General features: G+C 45.4%; 1 protein-coding gene across 1 annotated transcript in view; it reads right to left on the bottom strand.

Moving 5' to 3' along the window:
- LOC143035173 (multidrug resistance-associated protein 1-like) overlaps positions 1 to 26,485 on the bottom strand; it is a 56,194-nt gene that overhangs the window by 27,008 nt on the left and 2,701 nt on the right. The window contains exons 2-18 of the mRNA XM_076201836.1: positions 24,198 to 24,414; positions 17,655 to 17,831; positions 17,024 to 17,152; positions 16,289 to 16,426; positions 15,048 to 15,167; positions 13,053 to 13,240; positions 11,502 to 11,768; positions 9,661 to 9,838; positions 6,452 to 6,620; positions 5,618 to 5,769; positions 4,974 to 5,111; positions 4,732 to 4,878; positions 3,749 to 3,833; positions 3,193 to 3,542; positions 2,690 to 2,866; positions 1,244 to 1,411; positions 29 to 203 (exon numbers count right to left, since the gene is read on the bottom strand). Coding sequence (XP_076057951.1) covers positions 29 to 203; positions 1,244 to 1,411; positions 2,690 to 2,866; positions 3,193 to 3,542; positions 3,749 to 3,833; positions 4,732 to 4,878; positions 4,974 to 5,111; positions 5,618 to 5,769; positions 6,452 to 6,620; positions 9,661 to 9,838; positions 11,502 to 11,768; positions 13,053 to 13,240; positions 15,048 to 15,167; positions 16,289 to 16,426; positions 17,024 to 17,152; positions 17,655 to 17,831; positions 24,198 to 24,245 — 2,806 coding nt within the window. The 5' untranslated portion in view covers positions 24,246 to 24,414. The remainder of the gene's footprint in view (positions 1 to 28; positions 204 to 1,243; positions 1,412 to 2,689; positions 2,867 to 3,192; positions 3,543 to 3,748; positions 3,834 to 4,731; positions 4,879 to 4,973; positions 5,112 to 5,617; positions 5,770 to 6,451; positions 6,621 to 9,660; positions 9,839 to 11,501; positions 11,769 to 13,052; positions 13,241 to 15,047; positions 15,168 to 16,288; positions 16,427 to 17,023; positions 17,153 to 17,654; positions 17,832 to 24,197; positions 24,415 to 26,485) is intronic.

The following is a 26,485-nucleotide window of genomic DNA, read 5'->3' as shown; positions in this document are numbered from 1 at the left end:
ACTGAACCCGCCTACCCGCCCGTCTTACCTTCGTCATCGTTGCCGTCGTCTTTCAGGTGCTGAATGAGGAACTGGGCGAAGTCTCCCCCTCGGGCGATAAGCTGGGAGTAGGTCCCTTGCTCGACCAGGCGTCCCTCCTGCAGGACGATGACGTGGTCCATCTTCGGCAGGAAGGTCACGGCGTTCGTTACCAGCACCCGAGTCTGCGACAACAAGTCAGCAGAGGATGAGTTGACCTGGGTCGTCATTCACCGAACTCCCAAGACCGTAAATTCATGCGACCGTAAACTCCCAAGTTCGTAAACTCCAGAACCATTTAAGGAGGGGGAAGGGATGAATGAAATCGCCTGGCGACGGAGGCTTAAGGAGGGAAAAGGAAACTGCCGCCTGCCCAGTGCGGAAGGTTCAGGCTAAGAATCAAGGTCACTTGGGAACCAAACACGACAGAAAGAAAAAATATTTAATCAAGTTATTGGTAATGAAATATATTGTGTATATTCTATGCGTGCCTCATCACAGTTGCATTATATGTATACTATATGCACGCACATTCACACACACACACACACGCACACGCACGCACGCACACACACACATACAAATACGCAGGCACACCCACATGCATATAGGCCCAATGGTAGGCGCCAATCTTCAAAACCGATCAACTTCCCTTTCTGAGATCCATATGGAGGCGCAACCCCGAGAGGCTGGCACGCGGTCTCCGGATTGGCCATAATATATCTTTGTCAACTTCGACTGTTTACTCCCAATCTATCCATAAATGATTAAATGAGTGTGCGCGCGCGCGTATGTGTGTGTGTTAGTGTGTGTGTGTGTGTGTGTGTGTGTGTGTGTGTGTGTGTGTGTGTGTGTGTGTGTGTGTGTGTGTGTGTGTGTGTGTGTGTGTGTGTGTGTGTGTGTGTTTGAGTGTGTGTGTGTGTTTGTGTGTGTGTTTGAGTGTGTGTGTGAGTGCGCGTGTTCGTGTGCGTGTGCGTGCGTACGTGTGTGTGTGTGTGTGTCTGTGTGTGTGTGTGTGTGTGTGTGTGTGTGTGCGTGTGTGTGTGTGTGTGTTTGCGTGTGTGTGTGAGTGCGTGCGTGTGTGTGTGTGTGTGTGTGTGTGTGTGTGTGTGTGTGTGTGTGTGTGTGTGTGTGTGTGTGTGTGTGTGTGTGTGTGTGTGTGTGTGTGTGTGTGTGTGTGTGTCTTTCACCCCTTCTCCTCCATGACTGCAGCCACGTCACTCACCTTTCCTTTGAGAAGCCCGGCGGGACCCACGACTCGGTCGAAGATGTGTTTGGCCACGTGCGAATCGACGGCACTCAGAGGGTCGTCGAGGAGAAGGATGTCGGCGCCACTGTAGGCCGCCCGAGCCAAAGCGACTCGCTGCTTCTGTCCACCACTCAAGTTGATACCCTGCACGGACAAAGCCAGTTATATTCAAATGGAAGGGATGAGCTGAAAACGACCCGTTCTGAGCGGAGAGGACGTCTTTCCCCATCCCTTCCGTTCAACGGACGTGGTCAACGTGGGACGGAGTTATCAAGGTGACAGGACAATGAACGAGACATGATGTCACGACGGCTCAGAAAGCCTTAAGAATCATTCCTTCTGCTACCAAAGGACTCCAATAATAGAAGGCGGGGCTAACCAGTGGGCCTCAAAACAAATGCGACATGACGTCACGAGGGCGGAGCCAAGGAGACTGGCGCGACTAGACGTCATCAATGAGGTCACGCCTTTAGTATCAAATTCTTACGACTTTGAGTCACTCGCATGTAAGTAAACAAACAACTACACAATATTCATAATCTCCCTGTATCTTTTTTAGATCCACCTACATTTTCATCCACGTCTAGCAAACCTCCAACTTGGCAACGCCCTTTACAAAGTTTGTTTTAGATATTGCCCGGTGTTTAGAGGCATCCGTGCACTCCTTCGCCGTTCAATCTGTTATTCCTGATTGCACAATAACAACCTTTAAAAATGCTTAATAGACACACATGCCCATTCTTTGTAAACGGCGTAAATCCCTATGAGTAATTTAAATTAGGTTGGGTTAGGTAACATTATACTGAAATCGGGAAATATATAAACTAATACGATTCTACCAAGTCATGTCTAAATCTGAAACCAAATGGTCTTTTAATCAACCAAGATCCCATTCAATTCCGGGGTTTAACCCCCACCCCATCACCTGAATAAAACTGGCTGACGACAGCCTCTATTTCTATCTCTATTGAATGCTCCCTCTCTCCGTCTTTCTTGGTCTATACTTGCTCACAAGCAACCTGATTCATAATGCATACAATCGATTGGATAACCTGCTCGCTCCACCCGTCACCCTGGGGTGATGTTCCCTCAGCTCAATGGAATCGTCTTGCGTTGGCAGAAATATGATGATACAAAATCCCGCCAAGATAGAATGAACAGTCACGACCGTTTTCATTGGGCCACCGCCATGACGTTAGCTCGTTCCATCACACCCGACTCTGATTGGCTGGAATCAGCTCCCTTCACTATGCATGGCTGAAGCCTCATTAAATACTTTGCCACACTACCCGGCTTCCCCCAGTAGTAGGGAAATAGATGACACCCCCTACGGCCCCGACTCACGTGAGAACAACGACCGAAGAAGTGAGAGGGGTTTACAGGAGGAAGGCCGGGACTTCCCCCACTCCCCTCGCGCCCTACCTTCTCTCCGATCTCGACCTGGTCTCCTCCCGGAAGGACGTCGATGTCCGGCTGCAGGGCGCAGGCGTCGATGATCTCCTGGTACCTGGCCTGGTCCATGGACCGCCCCCACGTGATGTTCTCCTGCAGGGTGGCGTTCTGGAGCCAAGCCTGTTGCGCCACGTAAGCCACGCGTCCCTGTCCAAGGAGAAGAGAGAATTAGTCCAACAAACCCTCGTGACTTCTCCTGTAACCGCTGCCCCACCCCAGGAAACCGCCCACGGACACCTGGTCAGTCCGCGGGTCACAGGTCAGTGAAATCATTTTGTGGAGTTGGCTGGAGTGAGTGGGCACTGGACAAAGGAAAACAAGGTCACTGGTCCGCGTCTCCTGTTGCCATGCCGATCCTGTGCTGAAACCGTTTTAGTGCGAGAGAGGCTAGAACCCATTCCCTCCCAATAAATGCGAGTCAGGATTAAAAGAAACAGCGGAAGGTGGAAAACGCGAATAGATCATCCACTTACGTTGAACACGACGCTTCCTCGTTCTGCTGTCATTTCGCCGAGCATGGCTGCCACCAGGGACGACTTTCCGCTGCCCACGCTTCCCACCACCGCCGTCAGCGACCCCGCCGGTAACTGCACGTCGACGCCGCTCAGCCTCCACGGCTCCGCCCTCACTTGCTCTGCAGGGCCTCCGCCGTCGCCTGTCCCGTCCTCCTGGAGGCTCTCCAGCTCCTCCGGCGCCCCTTCCTGTTGCTTCATCTTCTGCTTCTTTTTGGCAGATTTCTGACTCTTCGTCTGCCCTTCTTTTGGTCTTCGGGCAGCCTCCCCGCCCCACGTAAACTGGCCATCTCGTATACGTACGGCAGCATCTTGAAGTGAACAAATCTTAACGAATAAGTCACTCAACGCAAAATAATCACAGATACGTGCACACGTTAGGTCAACTTATACATGACCTATCATAAAAATACTTCTAATTGACTATACCCATGGGACCACTTCCAACATTGAGGAGAGACCCAATGAGGGAAATATCCTTGTGGTTAATTAGGAAACGTTCTCTCTGGTAACCCACCAAGCTTGTTGTCCCGGAGGACAGCAGTATCACTCAACTCCTCACTGTCCATGAAGGCGTTGATCCTCTTCAGCGAAATCCCACCCTGCATGAAAAGGAAAAATAGTCGTTCGGCACATAGTCAAGAATAGAATTTAACTGAAGATCTATTTACACATACAATATGCAAATGCATACTTAGATACACACAAACACACAATAAACACATCCTCTGAGTTTATTCCTGACTAGTTTCACAGATATGCTTTCTGAAAAGGATTGGTGTACTGGATGTGTGGTGGGCTTTTTGTACATGTGTACCTATCCCAGTGGATGGTGCCTTGCCCCACTCTCATACTGGCGCATCGGCTCCACTTTGCTCTTCACTGCACCCCGTCCCCTTTTCCATGGGGATATATTTCTAATTACCCACAATTTTCGTCTGTCTGTCTGTCTGTCTCTCTCTCTCTCTCTCTCTCTCTCTCTGTTACACTTTCAACCGAATCCTGTCCATCCGCCTCCATAATAGCTACTCCTGCCACTTTTCATTTTCACTTCCCCGTTCCCTTTCCGTCCCTTTCCGTGGCACTTTCTAATCCTGGCGGGCGGCGCGCCAGGGCATCTGCGTGACATCTTCTTGGTCGCGGAGGAGTTGAATCTCTCGTTCCTTGCAAGCCAACATCAAACTTTCATATCAACCCCCTTGCCTACGTTACTTACCCGAGGCCCTTTGCTACCAGAAGGTGGGTGACACGGAGATGAACCAAACCATCTGACAAATGGCAGAGAGAAAGCAAAGGTGCCACCCTGTATACGGATGAAGTTGATCCAGGCGAACCCCATCCCTGCTCTGTTGCGTTTCTCTCAACTGAATAAAACTGCTTAGCTGCACCAAGTAAAATATCATTATGCCCCCGACAGCCAAGGTGGGAGGGGTCAGGGTCGGGTCGGATGGGCTGAGTGATGGGGTTCCTACTGCTACAGGAATAGACTCCGGGTCTTACCATGACGATCTGGGCGATGACGAAGGGGATCTCGGCGAGGGGGAACTGGGCAATGTTGAAGAGGGACACGGCCACGAAGGCCGTCTTCGCATCCAACACGTTCTCCTCAGATTCGAGTATGTAGGCAGTGAACGACGCCAACGCTATCTGTACAAGGAAGAGGAAAATTATTTTTAGAAGGAGGAAGGAAAAGAGAGAGAGAGAGAGAGAGAGAGAGAGAGATGCTGAACTGAGGAACTCACCAAATAAGGCGTGGTGAGCCAGAAGAAGTGGGCGAGAGCCGAGATGACGGCTCCCTTCTTCAGACAGCGCACCTCCTCCTTCCGGATCTGGGAAATCCGCTCTTCGAACGACGTTTCCCACGCATACATCTTCAACACCTGAACACAGAGGGATAGATACACAAATGCATAAAAAGATAGATAGATAAGAACATGAGAATGAAGGAGACTGCAAGAGACCATAAGACCTACACTAGGCAGTTCCATCACCATTACCACCCGTCATCCCTATTGCTAAAGTTATCTCATCTTCTCTTAAAACAACCAATGGCTTCAGCACTCACTAACTACATGATAACTAATTCCATTCCTTTCGTTAACCACTCTGTTGGTAAACCAGTCCTTGCCTATTTTCTTCTTAAACCTGAATTTGTCACACTTACATCTATTACTACGACAATAGGTGAAGAATGGTTGGAGGGGAGGAGTACAAGCCTCACTGAACACATTGGTGCCTTTGCTGATAGTTTTGAAAGAAAAGAGGAATAAATATTACAAGGGACAGACAGGCAGAAAGAGAATATGGGAGAGTGAAAGACATAGGAGGGCTAGAGAAAGTAAGAGAGAGAGAGGGTGGGAGGGAGAGAGAGCGCTATCTACGGTACCTTGATGCCACTGATGATCTCATTGGTGAGCTTGACCCGCCTGTCTTTGATCTTCATTTGCTTGGACTGAAGTTCGCGTAGCTTATTGGTCAGGAAGAAATTGATCGGGAACAGGACGACGATGACGGCGATGCTAGCCAGCACAGCCGTGCCTGCACGCAGAGAGGAAGCCGCAGACATGGAAGAGGATGAGTGGGGATAAACGGTGGCGGCCAAGAAGAAAAGGAGGACTTACCGGAGGGAGATCAGACGACATTGTTAATAGTTGTGATGATTCTGCGAGAGGAACGTCATTTAGAATTGTCTCCCTGCCGCTCGTCTTCGAAACCCGTCAACACCTGCATCTCCATCTGTCCCGATGGGGTTCGACAGTCTTTGGACCGAGTCAGCATCTCTCATTATTAACTTAGTATTCCCCTCCTCCCCCTCCCCTTCGCCTTCTACTACTGATGACACACATACAATCCAACACGCAACAGTCCAACCTTGATAATAATGATCATATTGACTATGGTTGTGGTAGTGGTGTTAACATTATCATGATTATGTATTTTGGCTACCTCCCTTATAAGGGGGAAGGCGGCCTCGGTGTATATATTAGATAATCATGCACTTATTATTACCGTTTCCTCAAACGTACATCAAGAAAAGGAAAGGGGGAGGGATGGAGGAAGACAGAGAGAGAGAGAGAGAGAGAGAGAGAGAGAGAGAGAGAGAGAGAGAGAGAGAGAGAGAGAGAGAGAGAGAGAGAGAGAGAGAGAGAGAGAGAGGGGGGGGGGTGGAGAGGAGGAAGGAGACCGGTCACTTGAAACCAACCCACACTGGAGGCCTTACCGAGGAGTCTGCTGACGTAGTAGAAGGCGATGACGATGATGGCTGGTCCTCCCCAGGAAAGGTGGAAGCCCACGATCGCCTCGCTGAGCCGCGCGGCGTCCACGGCCATTAGGTTCACGATCTCGCCAACCGTGAAGTTGCGACGGGCCGAACTCGATAGGCGGAGTGCCTGACGAAGGAGGAACAGAAAGTTACCGAGGTCCTGGGGACATCAGACACTCCGGCGATGCGAGAAATCAAATGAAGCAACGGGCCACGCTGGATAAAACTTCAATCCAAGGAGAAACACTTTCTTCTTCTAGGTGAATTGAATAACCTGGTGTCAACAAGAGCCAAATTACAGAATGAGGTTTCTCTAAGCTAAAAAATATATCAAGGAAAGGAAGTTCTTCAGTGCAACGACGTCAGCTACGACGATGCAATTATCAAACTTAGTTCTGGCTTACGTAAGACGTTTTCTCCTACTCTGACAGCGCTCTCTCTGCAAACAGCTGTCCTCCGATTGGTAGCGAACTGCCATAAGGTGGTTTAAATATTAATGCCTTACGATTTCACCAACAATTCTAAGATGGCTACAACTGCAGGTCACACCTATGGCGATCGGCAGATGTTCCTAAAAGTCCGAATGTCGCCTCAAAGGGAGCGGTTGGTGGAGGGGGTGGTGTATAGATGTGTCGCTCGCTTGGAAGCGTGCTGAATTAAATGATGTGGCTAGATACCTCGATTTCGGGGGCTTGATTGAAGATGTGGCTTGATTTTTTTTTTTTTTTTTCACTACTAATTCTAAGGCGACTACAACTGGAGGTCACATATGTGGCAATCGGCAGATGTTCCTAGAAGTCCGAATTTCGTCTCAAAGGGAGCGGTTGGTGGAGGGGTGGTGTATGGTTGTGTCGTTTGCTCGGAAGTTGCTGATGATGCTCTGGGCTTCCTTGAAGTCGATGCGCTGGACTTGCTTGAAGTCTTGTTGCTTGTTGGGAGGTGGACGGAGCTGAATGGAATCTTGTGGCTAGTTACCTTGATTCCGGGTGCTTTGATTGAAGATATGAGAAGTCGAAGACAGGCGGTGTCAACTTCGCAGACTATATGGGCAGTGCGAGCAGGTTCTTCGGTAGGCGTAACTTGAGCGGTTGAGGGCGACGATTTTAGTCATTCTCTTCGGATGGGTGGGGGCACCGCTCCCGCTAATTATGTAATGGGTTTTTACATGAGGGGGGATTTAATGCGGGCGAGAAATATATTGATGTTGTTTTCCTCGTTTTATTAAAAATAAGATCTGGTGATAGAGGTAGGGATGTCAGGTGAGTAAGGTTTCCCACCTAGAGAGGCCCTCTATCAGGTACTTGACCTGGACACCCCTATGCCAGCCCTTGACCTCGGCAGTCCTATCGCCAGGTACTTGACCTAGGCAGTTCTATTGTCAGGTCGTTGACCTCGGGAGTCCTATGCCGGGCCTTGACCTCGGTAGTCCTGTGTCCAACGGGTGTAGCCGTTCGTTAATAAAGACGAGAGGTAAGGCTTTCTGGGTTGCTTTATGAGAGATGTGTTTGTCATAAGATATAGATATGGGTGTTAGTTCTGTTGTATGGGGTTGGTTATATGGTTGGTGGGCGTGGTTAGATATAGTATATATATATTAAGTTACGGTAATGTAATTGAGGTAGACATGAGAAAGGGTTCAATGAGTCTGTCTGGTGACATTAGGCATCTCGTGTTGATGTTGCGGGGCGTTATGTTTGTCTTACTTTGCATTACTGAGTCAAGCTGTTTCGTTGATTCAGGAATTTGTGATGTTTGCAAGATTGGGGTCTTGACTAAGACGAGTATCATCTCGCATGTGTGTGGATCACGTGAATGGTTGATGGTTAGTGAGGGTTACGATTAGATACATTCTTCGACAGGGCAGAGGCTATCCCCCCTACTCCACCAGACTGAATAAAGTAGTCTGGCGACCCCGAAAAGAATGGTAACAAGTAGGGCAGCCCATTAGGGAGTCAGGGGTATTTCGTTAGAGAGAACCAGCGCTTCTATCCTTGGGGACAAGATCGCACCGAAAAGGAGGTGGAGTCAACAGGTGGTAACCGAGAGATCTAAGTAGAAAGAGTAGCAGAAATGACGGAGAGTAGAAGTTAAAAGTAACCAACATTCTTTTGTGAGTGGAAACTAGTTTCCAATTATAAGATAACGATGCGTGACTCTGGTCCATAAGGATGTCATTAAATTATTGACTGGATAAGTTTGATGTAGTCAATATCCCATTCGGGGAGGGGTGTGGGGTGGGGAAGGGTTGAGGAAGGTCGGGTTAAGGTTAACGCTGCAACGCACAGAGGATCAACTTGAAAAACAGAAGAACAAAATCACCTGATGACGAATAGAAAGAAGTGCTGATACGCCAAGCACTCTGTTAGTCACTTCAAATGCTGTATAGTGTCACGTGATCTACTGGCTCTACTCTGGTTGCCGCCATTTGATTCCATTCAGCTCAGGAGGATGCGTTTCTTATAGCTAAAGGGTTAGGACACGGGTAGGTAGCATCTCTAAGTGTGGTGCTAAAATCAGCCAACAGAGTAACATAAATGATAGGCCTACACGAGCCCCCTTGCTCCCTTCACCCCAGTCCGCCGCCCAACGCACAATGGGGATTTATTAGCTATGTATTTTAAGGTGAGCTCTAGGATTCGCATGCCGGAAAAAAGTCCTTCGTGTGCTGCCAGGTTATGGAAACGTGCCCAGGGTTAACCACTCCTGAGTTATGATGACCTGGATCAAAATTTCTTTACTCGAGCAAAAGGCTTTATTCATTTTGTGCTAGGCAACGCCACGAAGTCTCTATTGAATGCATGACCAGCCTTATGCAATTAATACTTAAGGGGTTTTGGTGAAATCCAGACACACAGCATTCTTTTAAAGATTGGTAACTGATCTTTACTCAGAGAAGAATCCTGATCACTTTTATGTTCTCTTTATATCCTTCCTTTCTGCTACTTTTCGTCTTAAATCTGGCCTTTACACTTCTATAACTCCACCTCTTCGGCACAAGAAGCACGAGTAAATTATCGAAGATGATTTACAAATCTGAGGAAAAGAGGAACTCCGCAGCCTATGAGGGGATAGAAACTTTTTCATCCGCGTTTTTTTTTCCGGAGGAACTCCCCTCTCTCTCTCTCTCTCCCTCACACACACACACACACATCTTAATAATGACTCACCTTTTCGAAGACGGCCCCTACCACGGACGACTCGATCTGGAGGCTGATGGTGAGGTAGTGACGGAAGGTGTGGTTTAAGCAGAGGGTGCTGACGCTGGTGACGGCGAAGAGCCCCGCAGCGTACAGAACCCCGTGCCACATCGGCTCCAGGGGTCTCGAGATGAAGGAAATGATAGCGCTGCCAATGCACGAAGGATTTGTTTATTCATTTGTTTATTTATTTATTTATTCATTTGTCTATTTATTTATTTATCTACTCATTTATTTAGATTTACACAGTTAAAAGAGCTAAGGCAGGAGTGAACAACCCTTGGCACGCATGCAAAACCTGCCACACTAACGACATTTTTCCTGGAATCCCAGAGCTCACCTTAAAACAAATAATCAATAAATCTCCAACTTCTTTCTAATGACCATTGCGAACCGCATGGTGCGCTGGGCGGCGGATTGGGGCCGCCCTCCTCATAAGAGGTGAAGGGAGTGGGTGGCCCATACCCTTATATGTAGGTCTATATTTTCACCACGTTTGCACTTGGGAAATTTTTGTATCAAAGATTTGGCTGATTTTGGCGCACGCACATAAAAAGTTTGCCCACCCAGAGCTAAGATGAAAGCAAAACACAGGCGTTGGTGGTGATGTTGTTCCGGGAATCACCACCAACGGCTGTGTTATCCACCGGAACACCAACGACCACCTGATGGATTGGGATAACGCAGAGCTTCTTTTTAGTGAACCAGACAGGGTGAGGAGGAAATGCCTGGAAGCGGCCGCCATTCAAAGCTTCAAAACCATTGAGCAGAACAGAGGCATGTTCAACATCGCCCCTCCTATCATCCATCTGTTACCCGCATTATACAAATGTATGAAATGTCCCCCTTAGTCCACTTCAACAAACTGTCCGAAATGTCCTTTATCTCCACCAAGTCCCACCCGTCCCCTTCTCACACACACACCCTCCGCCCCTCCACCTACCACCCACCCCTCCCTGATAACCTCTCCCAGTTCCTTTCCCGTTGGCCTATATGTACTCAGAGTGTTTGCCATATGTCAGTACTTGAAAAAGCTGTAACAAGCGAAACGTCGTACCAATAAAGGTTTCGATCTCACACGGTGTTGATTCTCACAGTCTTGTCGGCTTTTGCCATTGTGTTTCATATATATGGTTATAGGGGTCTTTCTGCAAAAACCTAGGAGTTCGTGAATAATCCCTAACCTAACAATACCCCACCTAACTTTAACCCTTAACCCTAAGCAAAATATTTTTTTAAATGAAATATAGTTATCCAAGTACCTGGAACGATAGGGTATCAGACTATATATGGTTATGGGGCTCTATCTCCAAAACCCTAGGAGAATGTGAACAAACAAACAGACAAATGAAAGAGTTATCCAAGTACCTTAGGTTATAAGATTTCAGAATATATATGTTTATTGGGGTCTATCTGCAAAAACCTAAGAGGAGTTCGTGAATAATCCCTAACCTAACTATACCCCACCTAACTTTAACCCTTAACCCTGACCATTTTTTTAATTAAATATAGTTATCCAAGGACCTGGAGTGATAGGGTATCAGAATATATATGGTTATGGGGGTCTATCTCCAAAACCCTGAGAAAGTTCGTAAACAAGCAAATAGGCAGACAGACAGAGGCTACTACTTTATTATAGTAGACAATAATAATAGTAATTATGATACCAATAACATTATCACAACGATAATAGTGATATCAATGAACGAATAGGTAATCACATTAGATGAGCAGATAAATCGATAATTACACAAAGGGACAATAAATTGGGTCAACTTATCAATCAGGAATAAAGAAAATTTCTGCACTACCTTAACAACATCGGTGTCATAAACTCGAAGACCTTGGAAACGAAGAAAAGGAACGCCGACAGGAGGAACTGGCCATAGAACATCCTCCACAGGACCCAAATGATGTTGATCTTCGGGCCCGAGGGCCGGGTGTCCGTGGGTGCCGGGCTGGGGGCGTGACGGTGCCCGTTCAGAGCGTCGCTTCCATTATGGAGTTTTGTGTCGTTCATGGGGTCTTTTTCTCCCTCTTCTTCTTCAGCTTCTTCAGGAGTCCTCCGGTTACGAGATCTAGAACGAGATACATCGAGGACTTCCTAAAGAGGCGATTGCACGTCCGACCGTCTCCAGGTTTTAGATTTTAGTTTCGCAAATAATAAATCCCTTCCATACGGGGTGGCACTTTCCCCTTCACTCTGTATGTCGCCTGGCTATTTCATTCATCTCCAAGGGGTATCACAGAGATGAATGGAATAGCCCGGCACCAGCGATGATGTAAAGAAAATTGCCAACTGGTATGCCAAGGAACAGCAAGCCATAACCAAAATACTTGACTCGGCGGTCTTCTGTCGACATGACGTCACGACGCCTTACAAAATCTGAGCGGCCATCGTATCCTCTCTAGTCTCCCAAGGATTTCTACTCATAGCACCCTACTTTGTGTATCAGTACAGATTGTTTATTTGGTCCATAATCGCGATCGTAATCAATGATATTAGCACAAGGAATGCGTGTAACCGTTTGTTTGTTTCTTTGTTTACATCTTTATTTGTGTGTGCGTGTATTCACTTGGTCTTTGGATCACGTGTTGGACTCGTGATCGACAGCTATTTCCCTCCTGGAAGAGAGCTCAGAGCTCGTAGGTCCGATCTATGGGTAATGCTATGACCTTACACAGACACACACACCCAACTCCCCGCCCACGAGAGTCAAAGTAACGACCCGAAGCGCAGCTGTACCGAAATAATTTCGGCCCTGAGCAGGATTCGAACCAAGCACTACGCGCACCACCATACTAGTAATTCATCGTTCTACTGACTGCGCCACGGAGTGTGTAATGTGGATGAGTGTGTATATGTGTGTGTGGATGAGTGTGTGTATCCGTGGGGATTGGTATGCATTTATGCGTTTGCGCAGCTGCACATGTACATCTGTAGTAACACGTCACCACCTCCGTTCTCTATGGTTAAGTTTTCCCGACGTAATCTGTTTCCGCAAATTTGGATGTCTTTACTCTGCCAATGTTATTGTAAAAAATATATTTCACCCTCATCCTCGAATTACTCCATATAGAAATATTTATTTTCATCACATTTACTATAGTCTATTTTGCCTAATAATCAAGCCTATGTATATACATATATGTAAGACTATATTTGCATACCGGGAGTGTCCACTACGGTGTAATGACATTCTCCAAGAAAATAATCTTGCAGTTATTTCTGAGATATCAAAAATGGTCTTATTCACCTCTACTAAACCAAATAGTTATCCAAACCTACACATCTATTTGATACACATAAGTGTCCCAGCATACCTATCAATACACGAGAGCAAGTGGCAACTGTAACTCACCTTTTGGCCGACAGGTGGCTCCAGTGGCGCTTCCATCCCTGGGCGAGGACCTTGGAGGAGTAGGCCTCTGGGAGCGGGAAGAGGTCCTCTGGCGTCAGGGGTCTCCTCCAGCCGGTCCAGATGAGTGAGTCCAGCCAGCACTGCATCAAGTAGCCCGGGAACGACGCCTCCGACTCCGGGCTTGGGTTCTGAGTCATGTAACCATTACTAACCATCACCCACCACGCACGTGATCCACATGCTTGCAACATAGCGAGACTCCCCCTCTTGCTAACCTTGCATTTCCCACAACATACATCTAACGCAGGACATTTCAAGACAAACAAGATATAGATACCCAATGTCACCAGACTAACCTATTAAAAGTCCTTTATTATAACTGCCCTATTATATTACCCATAAACTAACATATATATAATATACCTAACAACACCCACCAACTATAGGACTAACCCTCATATATAAAACTGACCCCAATGCATAGAATAGCGAGACTAACGCCTTTACTTACAACAACCCACTAACCCCCTATATAACCTTTAACACCCATGTCACGAACGCCAGAGCGGGGTAGGTCAAGAGCCTACCGCCCAGAGCTGGGTAGGTCAAGAGCCTACCGGCCAGACGCCAGAGCTAGGCAGACCGAGAGGCTGCCAGCCAATTGTGCCCTAGGTCAAGGCCTGGCACTTATTGTACGAGTATTTAGCCCATAGGGCCCATTTGTAGTTTATTAACCAGATTGCCTTCATTGTTAATAGATAGAAGAAAACTCCCGTTCTGGAGTTTATCTCGCCCGCATTAAGTCCTCCTTATGTATCCTACACAAACCAAAAGGCTACAGTCAGACGAGCGAAATTCGCAATCAGACGTCGGAAAGGGTCATCTCCCCACCACTCGTTTTCAAACACGATCAACGCCCTCTATCTAGCGGTGCAGCCCCAAGGGGCTGGCGCTTGGTCCCCGGACGGGCCCCAAGACCTCTGTCAACTACTTTGACGCTAGGAGGACTCTCAACCGGCGACTGCTTCCCTCCTCCTCTTCCTTCAAGTGACATGGAAACGGACCCACACTAACTCAACACAGGCTACCTCTCTTATAAGGGGGTAAAAACCCTTGGTATATTTATATGTACTATAATTATTGCTATTGTTATCATTGCTAGCATTATTACTATTGCTATTATTATTACTATTAGTAGTAGTAGTAGTATAATTATCATTATCATCATTATTATTATAATTATTATATCATTGATATTATTGTTATTACTATTATTACTATCATCATTATTACTCCTATCATTACCATCATTCTCGCTATTATCACTATTATCGTTGTCACTATTATCATTATTATTATCATCATTTTCATTATAATTCCTATCTTGTCATCATTGTTATCATTATCATCATCATGTGTTATCACATCTTTTCGCTGGTATCATCATCTTCGATATTCAGCGTGTCTGTCATCTCCCTTTGATGCCTAGTGTATACACGCGCGCACGCACACATATGCTACAAAAGGGGTACTCCGATGCTATCGCGGATCTCCCGAGGAAAAGGTTAATTGTTCGAGTGACCCAGCTCACCAACTTTTCCTGGCGACACCCTTAGCGAACTATGGCCTCACCGCATCTCGGGTCAAGCTACCTACGCGGACAACATGCTCTTCTGGCGCCTCTCGTCGCCTCGCCATCCAACGCGACCAACCTTCCAAATATTCTATATGCGAATATGGCAACAGCCTACTTATACCATGTTTTGGTAACCTTGTATATATGTACATTAGAATATTCCTGGCAACCCTCTAATGTTTGAACGGAGCTTACCTTGTATTTGTAGAGCAGAAAGCTGTTTGGCACAGTGAAGTTGAGACAACTACCAGACTTTCATTCTCCAATGTAGAGTTAAAATACAACATACACATGTTCATCATAATTATATATTAGCCGAGGAGAGGCGCTTGGCACACAAGCAAAACCACGTGACTTGCCTGGGCATCGGAGACCCTCTCGAACAGGCCGGGTGCGTCGGCGAAGCAGTTGAGGACGAACATGAGGACCTCGCCGGCGTACACGACCAGGAAGACCACCTGGGGCACTGAAGGAGAGTCCTGGCCACAGAGAGAGAGAGAGAGAGAGAGAGAGATAACGAAAAGTTCAAATGAATAAAAGATAAGGAGGGAGACAAATGAATGCATAAATAAGTAGATATACTGAGAGGTTAATATATGATTCAGTATAAGACAATAGATGAATAGATAAATAGATGAAATAGATAAATGAATACATAAACATATAAGCAAACAAATAAACAAATACATGTAAAGATAAGTAAATAGATAAATAAATAACCAAGTCGACTGATGAATGAATTCATGACTAAGTGAGGAGCCTACTACAGGAGGCGCTGAATAGCTGCGGCCAAAGCCGTTACTTTCGCCCTATTGTGAGCTTGAAAGTCTAAAGGAAACAACAGTCACTGTTCAGAGTTGGGGAGAAGTACGGGACTCGAACCCAAGGCTAGGAAGATGCGAGACCAGCACGCTTCCTATTGTACCACAGGCGTGTTTTGCCTACAGGAAACTAAACAACAAACGCCGAAACAAGTGAATGGCTACATGAGCAACGAAATACATGAGTCGAGAGATAAACAACTAAATTCAACAAAGAAGTAAATATAAGTAAATAAACAAATGAAAATAAGACAAAAACACAGAGAAATGAATTGACAGATACAAATAAAAAAAATCAAGATAAGATGATAATGTTGGTGACTGGTGGTGGCGTTCATGTCGGTAGTATGATAGTGTTAGCGTGTTGGTGGTGGTTGTCGTCATCCTATGTGTGTGTGTATTCATATTGTGTATGTATATATATATATATATATATATATATATATATATATATATACATATATATATATATATATATATATATATATATATATATATATATATTTACACACAGACATGACAGAATTGAATAGACACCAAGAAAAACCGCGAGAAACCCACCCCCTGGAAAACCTGTGACAAACCCACCCCCTGAGAAAACCATGACAATTCCACCTCCTGAGGTAATCGTGACAAACCCACTCCCTGGAGAAACTGTGATAAACCCACCCCTTGGGGAAACAGTGACAAACCCGCCCCCTTGGTGAAACCGTGACAAACTTACCTCCTGTATAAACAGTGACAAACTTACCCCCTTGTATAAACAGTGACAAACTTACCCCCTCCAGAAGCTGTTGCAAGGTGGACTTGAGCTGAGGTATACCGCAGAGGAGCAGGAGCCCCCAGAAGGCCCAGACGTCTCCGCTCGTCCTCTCGCCCCGCACTCGGCCCGCCAGCACCAAACACAATTGCAGTGCCTGCGACAAAGAACTAGTGTCACTCAGATTGACGCCAGAAGGCGGTTTACTGCGGCCGACACCTCTGCCTTATGACGATAACAAAGCATCCCAATAGGAAACGACGACAATATCACCGTCACTGACGGAGTTTTCTGTTAGGTTAGATTTGGTTAAATTATGATAGTTTAACTTATTTTGTGTTAGGTAGAATCCTCATTTATTACTTATTGACAAATACTAGCTGGGATCTACCGGTGGTAATAATGACTGAACATGGCGTATCACACGGACGGCGATATCGTCACCTCAAGCGGCGACCTCGTAGCCTTAAATGGCGATAGTTCGTCTTTAATTTACTTTTCTTGGCCCATAACGTGAACGAATGTAGAATGATCAGTATATAGGCGCAAGGCGCGTCCAACGAACCCGTCGCCACGTGAAGACCATGGGAGGATGGGCTCCTCCCAGTAGGGGGTAGGGGGCGCTCGGCGACGCTATTGTGTATGTAGCGGGCCAGTGCTTTGACTTGGCCATCTCTCCGTATAAAGGGTAAAAGGTATTTGGTAGCTACGCGCGGACTCCCCCCAGACAGTTAATAAGAAAACAACAACTCACCACAGTCATGCAAAGAAGCGCCGGTGCCAAGAGAAAGACCAGGTGCACCTCGTGGTCCTCGTGGGTCGCCACGACCACCTGGTAGAGCAGTTCGACCAGGAGCGCCACCAGAAGAACCCCGGATGTGATCTGCAGGAAACAAAAACATTACAACAACTGGAACAGTCACCATGTGTCAGCTTACCTTATAAAAAAAAATGAGGACAGCAATCTAAATTATTAGAGGGGGCTCTTGGCCCAATCCAGCGACCGAGTACCAGCCCCTGCTCCTTCAAAGTGAAGGTTTTCGATAGGTTCTGAAGATGGACGATGAGGCGATGACTCTCCCTGACATCCATCTGGTACGACCACCCCTTGCAGGTACCTTCCTTTCCTTGGTCCCATGCTCATACATCGCAAACACAAGTACGTTTCCTTCCGGACAGGAGACCCCGAGGATCGTTGGTCGGCTGCCGTGGCCCGTGGGGTCCGCAGCTTTCCGGTGTGACAATTGATCTAACCCTCTCGTTACCAAGAGGACACCACGGAGACGAATACAGCAGGCTGGCGGGGTCGTGAACATAAATGGTCACCAGGGGTTCGTCGAGATGTGAGCCTGTTATTGTGATGCCGAAGAAGAGACTGAACTTACCACTTTAGTGACATTTAGGCTGTTCCATGGGATCGGGTTGGTGGACTTTCTGGCGAGGTGCGCGAGGTGGAGCAGCCCCAGGGCCCACAGGACAGCGCAGGGGACCCATATCAAGAGGGACCGTTCGGCGCAGGGTCCCAGGACGGGGTCGTCTGTGTCCCAGGACAGGCTTGCATTCTGCAATGACAGTTATGATTAGGAGCGATGAATCAATCGCCTGCATTTCCTTCGTATGCCACCTACAAGGAACTGGTCATCTTAATCATAATGATAGTAATAATAAAACTAACAGTAATGGCAATAATGATACATGCAGACCAAGAGGCCTTTTCCCCCTTATAAGTGGATGATCGAGTCGAGGCAAGCACCCACCCTACACCTATCACAAGCCCATCCAATACTCATTCATCGCTACACTCATCACCTCGTGAGTGAAGGATCATCCAACAGCCCGCCACACCGCTTGGGTCAAAGACAATGCAGCGAGATACAGCGTTTCCACAGCAAGGCCCCACAGCGGAACCTGGTTCGTCCCCACAGCCTCGTTATATGGTGATCCCTACTTCCCTTTTCCTCATGGGAGAAAAAAACACAAAAAAAAACAGCCAAGAACATCCCATAGGGTCGCGTCATTTCTTTATCTATGTACTGTAAGGACAGGAATTTTGAAGGGGTATTATTTTTGGAATTTCGTTTTATTTATCTATTTATTTATTTGAGTGTTGATTTGAGAGACTGGGTATTATGGACGTCGTAACGGTTTTACTCAACCAAGAAGCAAAGTAGAAAATAGAGCCTTAATAGACCATGAATTTATTCTATTCTATGTCTGCCTATCAAGATGTGTTGGCAAAGAGCCTTACTATAATCATTGAAGAAGAACATACAATAGGAGATAGCTACAAATATATTTCAGCTGATTTTGGTTAAACTGAGTTTCGACGCGACATTAGAATGTTCTCGAACATAGCGCGGGCACCGTAGCTCCGCCCACCCGTGACGTCACTAAACGTTCGGACAGAGGCGTAAGCTAAGGCCATTAATTTTAAGAGTAATAGGAAAAATTCCCAACTTTCAGTTCAGGATTCCACTAGAGAAATAGTTTAGGGAGAGATTGTAGCAGCTAGGGGCTCTGTTGAGAAGCGAAATGAAGTTTTACGAAATAATACAACAGGGAGGTTAGTAGTTTACCCATAGATACGAACACATAGCCGTCTCGTTCTCTTTGTGCGCAGCTAAAATTTTAATCTGATGCCAAAAATGATTCCGATAACAGGTATGAACACGTTCTGTAAGATTAATGAAAACAAATGTCAATATGTGAGTTAAATGATATAGTGCAGATATAGTAGGTAGATAGTTATCATTATTATTAAGTTTTGAATCTGATGCCAAAAATGATTCCGATAACAGATATGGAAAAAGGGGTTTAAGGGAGTGTACTTCACAAACACTTTGAGTATATACATTAGCTATGAGGGTGTAATCCTTAGAGTATAATTCTGTCTGAGATCGTTCTCTAATAAGAATACGGGGTTGAAGGTAGACACAGTGCTTGAAGGTAGACACAGTGCTTGAAGGTAGACACAATATTGTAAGTAGACTTATACAGTGACCGGAAGGTTGGAGCGTAAATAACTACGTTTTTCCACGTGCCTGTGACCTTACTTATGATGCCCATAAGAAAGAAAAAACTGTTATTAAATGTCTCGCATACCCATATATTTTTCATATTGTAAGGATCAATAGATTGTCTAGTTGGAGAAAACCACAATATACTTTTGTATTTCCTTACTATATTTTTGCTTCAGTGTAATAATTAACACATAGCAGACCTTCGCTTATTTTCTTTTACTACCCCCCACATTATTGGTGGCCCCACATTATTGGTGGCTTATTTTCTTTTATTACCCCCACTTGGGCATAGGCCTTTTCGCTACCCAGAACCAACCCCGAACGACCTGAGGAAAGGGGACGGAGTCAGACGTGAATAACAAGGAGCAGTTTCCATTTATGGTCAGATATATCCATATAGACGATTGGGTGGTGGCAGCGTATACCTTGATTTTTTTATTTCCCAAATCGTTATTATGTGGGTATCTCTGATCACTCCCATTGGAGGTGCTCTTGGTTAAACACTAAATCAAATTACGGCACCACATTATTGGTGGCAGCGGTGGGATTTACGCTATTAACCAACCTGAAGCTCACTTATCTGTGTGTCGACTTAGACAAAGCTTGTGTACCCTGTGGATTGGCAGTACAGTCATCAGAGACAGAATATATCCCATATAGAAATAGCGGATGAGATTGTGTGGGGAAGTGACGTGTTAAGGTGGAACTACACATAATTAAAGGCAGTCAGGTAAAAATGAACAATAAAACGGAATGGGAATCCAATTCGGGAGAGGAAGAAGAGACGAGAGCGAGGATGGAAGATAGACATGAATGGGAATCTAACCCAGGAGGAGCTGTTCTATTGGCCAAATTTAAAGGTAGATGTATGTAATTTTGTAAAGAAATGCATTACTTGTCAGAGGTTCAAGGGTACACAAGGGTTGTCACAGCAATACAAAGAGGTTCCCCCTGCTACAAAGGCAATGGAGAGAATAGGCATAGACCTAACAGATATGGTGTCCGGGACGCAGAGGTATAGGTATATTATGGCAATAATCAATCACTACAGTAGGTTCGTTAGGTTCTTCCCATTGAGAACAAAACACCACCAACACATACTACACTCCCTAACCCAGTTCTTCGCAGACTACGGCACCCCAGAGAGCATCATAACAGATAATGGAGCAGAATTCACCAACACGGCTTACAAGAAGTTGTGTGGAGAAAAGCAAATCACCCTGCTCTACACTACCCCAGACCATCCCCAAGCGAATGGAATGGTGGAGCGGATTCATCGAACATTGAAGAACATTGTAGACGGCTCATCGAAGAAGACTGAAGGGAATCAATTGGAACAATCCGCCCAGTTGGCGCCATATCTAGTGATTTAAGGTGCTAAGATGACAGTAGTTAACTGCAATAGGAAATGTAGGGATCATATCGTGCCAGTAATGTCCAAAGAAAAACGAATGCTCGTGCAAATTAATGCAAAGATGCCCTCAATGTTCCTATATATTGGACCATAAAGCTTAAATGTAACCCACCTATACTTTTATACATGTGTAAGGTTGAGATGTCCTAGGATTAAGGATGCATATATTTCATATGTTGTAAAAGGAAATTTCAGCAACAGCCAGGTGAAGGAACTAAATGTCAACTTAGGGGGGGGGATATAGAAGTCAATATTAGCCTAGGAGAGGGACTACAAACGATGGTTAGCGAGCACTTTCATTCGGAGTAGTATTGGAAAATGGGGAAATTCTTTAGCTCGAGTTGGGATCATGAACCCAACTCAATTCACAATTGCCCGCTTGACAGGGGTGTAGGACTTCAGGACCTGGTGGACAATCGCCGATTGCCCAGAGGTGAGCCCACAGATGGGGAAGTAGTGTGCCACCCATGGGGCGAATCCACAAGAGAGAGTCGTGGCTTAGCTCGGTCGTAGCGGCTATGCATGTCCAGTCAAGTAGTATGTAAGAGGTCAATTGGGGAATCCAGCCAATACGAAGACTGATGGAAAAGTCCACGGAGACATCCACAGTAAATTGGTGTACCCCCGGGTCACCTGAGATTCGTACACCTACGAGTGTGCTGAGGGGAGAGTGCCTCGTCAAGCTATCAAAAGGATAATCGCTCTCTTTTGCAGGATGGATTTTTTTTTTCTTTTGCAGGGGGATTTGGACCACACCGAATAGAATCCTTCACGTGATGTTGCGGAATTTTTCTTACGGGGGGGCGTAGAGCCATGTAAGGACAGGAATTTTGAAGGGGTATTATTTTTGGAATTTCGTTTTATTTATCTATTTATTTATTTGAGTGTTGATTTGAGAGACTGGGTATTATGGACGTCGTAACGGTTTTACTCAACCAAGAAGCAAAGTAGAAAATAGAGCCTTAATAGACCATGAATTTATTCTATTCTATGTCTGCCTATCAAGATGTGTTGGCAAAGAGCCTTACTATAATCATTGAAGAAGAACATACAATAGGAGATAGCTACAAATATATTTCAGCTGATTTTGGTTAAACTGAGTTTCGACGCGACATTAGAATGTTCTCGAACATAGCGCGGGCACCGTAGCTCCGCCCACCCGTGACGTCACTAAACGTTCGGACAGAGGCGTAAGCTAAGGCCATTAATTTTAAGAGTAATAGGAAAAATTCCCAACTTTCAGTTCAGGATTCCACTAGAGAAATAGTTTAGGGAGAGATTGTAGCAGCTAGGGGCTCTGTTGAGAAGCGAAATGAAGTTTTACGAAATAATACAACAGGGAGGTTAGTAGTTTACCCATAGATACGAACACATAGCCGTCTCGTTCTCTTTGTGCGCAGCTAAAATTTTAATCTGATGCCAAAAATGATTCCGATAACAGGTATGAACACGTTCTGTAAGATTAATGAAAACAAATGTCAATATGTGAGTTAAATGATATAGTGCAGATATAGTAGGTAGATAGTTATCATTATTATTAAGTTTTGAATCTGATGCCAAAAATGATTCCGATAACAGATATGGAAAAAGGGGTTTAAGGGAGTGTACTTCACAAACACTTTGAGTATATACATTAGCTATGAGGGTGTAATCCTTAGAGTATAATTCTGTCTGAGATCGTTCTCTAATAAGAATACGGGGTTGAAGGTAGACACAGTGCTTGAAGGTAGACACAGTGCTTGAAGGTAGACACAATATTGTAAGTAGACTTATACAGTGACCGGAAGGTTGGAGCGTAAATAACTACGTTTTTCCACGTGCCTGTGACCTTACTTATGATGCCCATAAGAAAGAAAAAACTGTTATTAAATGTCTCGCATACCCATATATTTTTCATATTGTAAGGATCAATAGATTGTCTAGTTGGAGAAAACCACAATATACTTTTGTATTTCCTTACTATATTTTTGCTTCAGTGTAATAATTAACACATAGCAGACCTTCGCTTATTTTCTTTTACTACCCCCCACATTATTGGTGGCCCCACATTATTGGTGGCTTATTTTCTTTTATTACCCCCACTTGGGCATAGGCCTTTTCGCTACCCAGAACCAACCCCGAACGACCTGAGGAAAGGGGACGGAGTCAGACGTGAATAACAAGGAGCAGTTTCCATTTATGGTCAGATATATATCCATATAGACGATTGGGTGGTGGCAGCGTATACCTTGATTTTTTTATTTCCCAAATCGTTCTTATGTGGGTATCTCTGATCACTCCCATTGGAGGTGCTCTTGGTTAAACACTAAATCAAATTACGGCACCACACTACAACCTTTCTTTGTTCACTCCTATCTTTTGCTTTCTCTTCCTTGCTCGACAGACATTACAGTCCACGACACCTCTTTCTTGTTCTTCCCCTCAGGTTCACTCCATGTGCTTCCATTCTCCGTACTCACTTTATAGTCACTCATTCTTCCCGTGTGCCCAGACCATATCCTCATTCTTTGATCTACCCTATCCGACAGCTCTCTTCCCACCGCCGCGCCGCTCTCCTCCCCACCTCCACATTTCTCACTCTATCTCTTCTCGTAACATCATCTCTACTTCTCATACACTTCATCTCAAACACGTTTAGACTTAAGGATCTAAAATGGCAATTGCCGAGAGAATAGTCAGAGTAGATACCACGTATGGACGGAATATTTATTAAATGTACAGCGTTTCTTTTGTTGAAGCTTTCTCAAGTACCCAGACTCAGACTACAACAGAGGTTGTATTCTGTGTCTATATACCTGATTTTTTTTCAACGTGTGAATCGTTCTGCGTTTGATAAAGGTTCTATCGCCATACAGTGTCTACTCTGACGTTTAGACTTCCTGGCTAACCTAACCTAACTTAACCTAACTTATCCGAACCTTAGCTAATTTGATTTGATCCTATTTAATTTTGGACATAGTTTATTGCAAAAGGGTCACGTCGATACCCTCTTTGAGTCTCCGCAGTGGATCGGAGTGGGTGGATGTATCGACGACAAAACTTGGCGCACTCGTGACGTATAAATTTCATATTTCTAATGATGAAGTAGAATAAGTAGATCTCTTTAGAAAAAAATGATCATTTATCATGCGAAAATAAAGGGCGAATGAGGTATGTTTTCTAACAGACTTAATAACGCTGTTATAATTCGTTTCCGACAGTTTCTAAAAAAATAAAAAAAATAAAATAAAAAAAAAATAAAAAATTGCCGCGCGAAACCTTTTAAATGCCTATGAACATAGAAAATAAGAATGGGGGAGACTGCAAGAGACCATAAGGCCTGCACTAGGCAGTTCCACCTGTCATTTAGTGATCTCATCTTCTCTAACGACCAATTGCTTCAGTGTTCACTGGATGGTTACTAAGTCTATTGCACTCGTCAACCACCGTTGGTAAACCAATTCCTGCGTATGAACATCGTTCACCACGGGACAGCAACAGAAGGATGAACTTACCCAGAAGGGGCTGCCACAAAGTCGCGAGAGGGTCTCGAATCCGGACATGGCCCGACGGGCGGCAGTTGCTCCTTCCTCGACGGGCGGCCTCCGTCCAAAGCGTCGCTGGAGGAAGGAGGGAGGGAGGCTCTCTTCAGGGTCGATGATGCAACCCACCAGCCAGGATCTACTTCTTTCTTCTCTTGAGTCCTGAGTCTCAAGCACGCCTAAACTGGCTCTGAAAAAAGAGGAAAATGGTATGATGCATGTGCGTGTGTGTGTGTTCATATTTGCATACATACATCCATATTATATATATATATATATATATAGATATATATATATATATATATATATATATATATACACCAACGCCTTTTTCCCCTTTACAAGGGAGGTAGCCAAAGTCAAAGGTATAAATCCACTCCCACCTATTCCATACCCACATACTACACTCCCATTCAGCACCCCTCTCTCCCGCTTTCCTTGGCTCCTCCTGGATGACAGGTCATACCTGCACCTCGTCCACTCCCCTGGGTCAGAGGCAATGCAGCAAGACACAGCACATCCACAACAAGGCCACTTCATTTGATCTGCGACCCCCCCCCCTTTCCGTTCCCTCACGCAGAAAAAGAGATGAGGAGAAATCCCTTCGAGCTACGTCAAAATATCCTTCACACATGCTCCCTCACCCCCCAATCCCCCACCCACTCCCTTCCATGCATCACAGCATCATCCATACACAACCATTCTCCACTCACCCCTATCTTTTCTTTTCTCCCGTCCTTCCTCAACAGACATTCCCCTCTTTCCCAACGGCCCTTTTACACCATCCATCTCATCATTGGTCGCCCCTCATGTTCACTCCTTCCACCTCTTCCTTTGACACCTCTTTTACTAGTCTTTCTTCACTCATTCTTTCCATGTTTCCAAACCATCCCAATACTTTTTCATCAATCCTATCTCTCAACCCCCTTTCCACTCTCGTTCTCCTCTTCACCTCCTCTTTTCTCACTCTATCCAGCCTAGTAACCCCTACCATACTTCTCAGGCATTTCATCTCAAATACATTTAAACTCTTCCTCTCTAATGTTCCATGTTTCTGCCCCGTACAGTGCTGTCAGCACAATCACTCCTTCATACAATCTCCTCTTAGCATCCATTCCCAAATGTCTATTTCTCATTACACTCTCTAATCCCCCAAGGCATTTACTTGCTTCTCTCAATCTACATTCTACCTCCACCTCCACTCCTCCCTTTCCTGCCACATTCGCACTCAAGTATCTAAAAATATCCACTTCCTCCAGTCTCTCTCCCTTGATACTCACTTCCAATTTGCCGCCATCCTCTCCCCTTGTACATCTCATCACCTTACTTTTACACATTTTTATCTTCAACTTCCTTCTTTCCCACATCTTCCCAAACTCCGTCACTAAATTCCCTAGCCCCCCTTCTGATCCTACTACAAGTGCAGTGTCGTCAGCAAACAAGAACTGGCTTATCTCCCACTTTTCTCCATTTTCTTTAACCAACTACAATCCCCGCGACCCATTACCCTTGCGTTTACCTTTCTCAGCATCCATCTATGTATTAATTGAACAGCCGAGGTAACATAACACATCCCAGGCAGGGTCCCACCTTTACCTCAAACCACTCACTCTCTCCATTTCTAATTATAACACAAGTTCTACTACTCTCGTAAAATATTTCGACTGCTTTTAAGAACTTTTCTCATATCCCACATATCTGCAATACCTCTCACAGTGCCTTCCTGTCAACCCTATGATAAGGCTTTTCCATATCCATAAAGGCACAAAAAACATCCTTGCCTTTTCCTAAAGCTTTCTCAAATATCTACCTTACCATAAAAATCTGATCCACGCATCCCTTACCAGTCCTAAACCCACTTTGTTCCTCACCAATTACTCCCTCTGTTTCTCCTCCAATCCTCTCACTCAAAACCCTTCCATAAGCCTTCCCAACTACACTCAACAAACTGATCCCTCTGAAACTACTACATTCACACTTGTCCCTTTTTCCTTTGTGAAGGAGAAATATACAGGCACTCCTCCAGTCCTCCGGCATTCTACCCTCTTTTAGACAAACATTAAACAACCTTACCAACCAGTCCACCATCACTGTACCTCCCTTTTTTAAACACTCCGCATGACACCCATCCAATCCAGGTGCCTTGCCTGCTCTCATCATTTTAATAACTGCTTTGACCTCATCTCTTCTTATTTCTCCTCCATTTTCCTCATTCATCATTGTCACTTTCTTAGCGCTTCCCACTGCAACTATATTTCCCT

Source organism: Oratosquilla oratoria, chromosome 18, assembly GCF_046742065.1.
Source record: "Oratosquilla oratoria isolate Oo_2021 chromosome 18, ASM4674206v1, whole genome shotgun sequence".
Classification (NCBI taxonomy): domain Eukaryota; kingdom Metazoa; phylum Arthropoda; class Malacostraca; order Stomatopoda; family Squillidae; genus Oratosquilla; species Oratosquilla oratoria.
The sequence above is the reverse complement of the archived record's forward strand: the minus strand, read 5'-3'. Positions and strand labels throughout refer to the sequence as shown.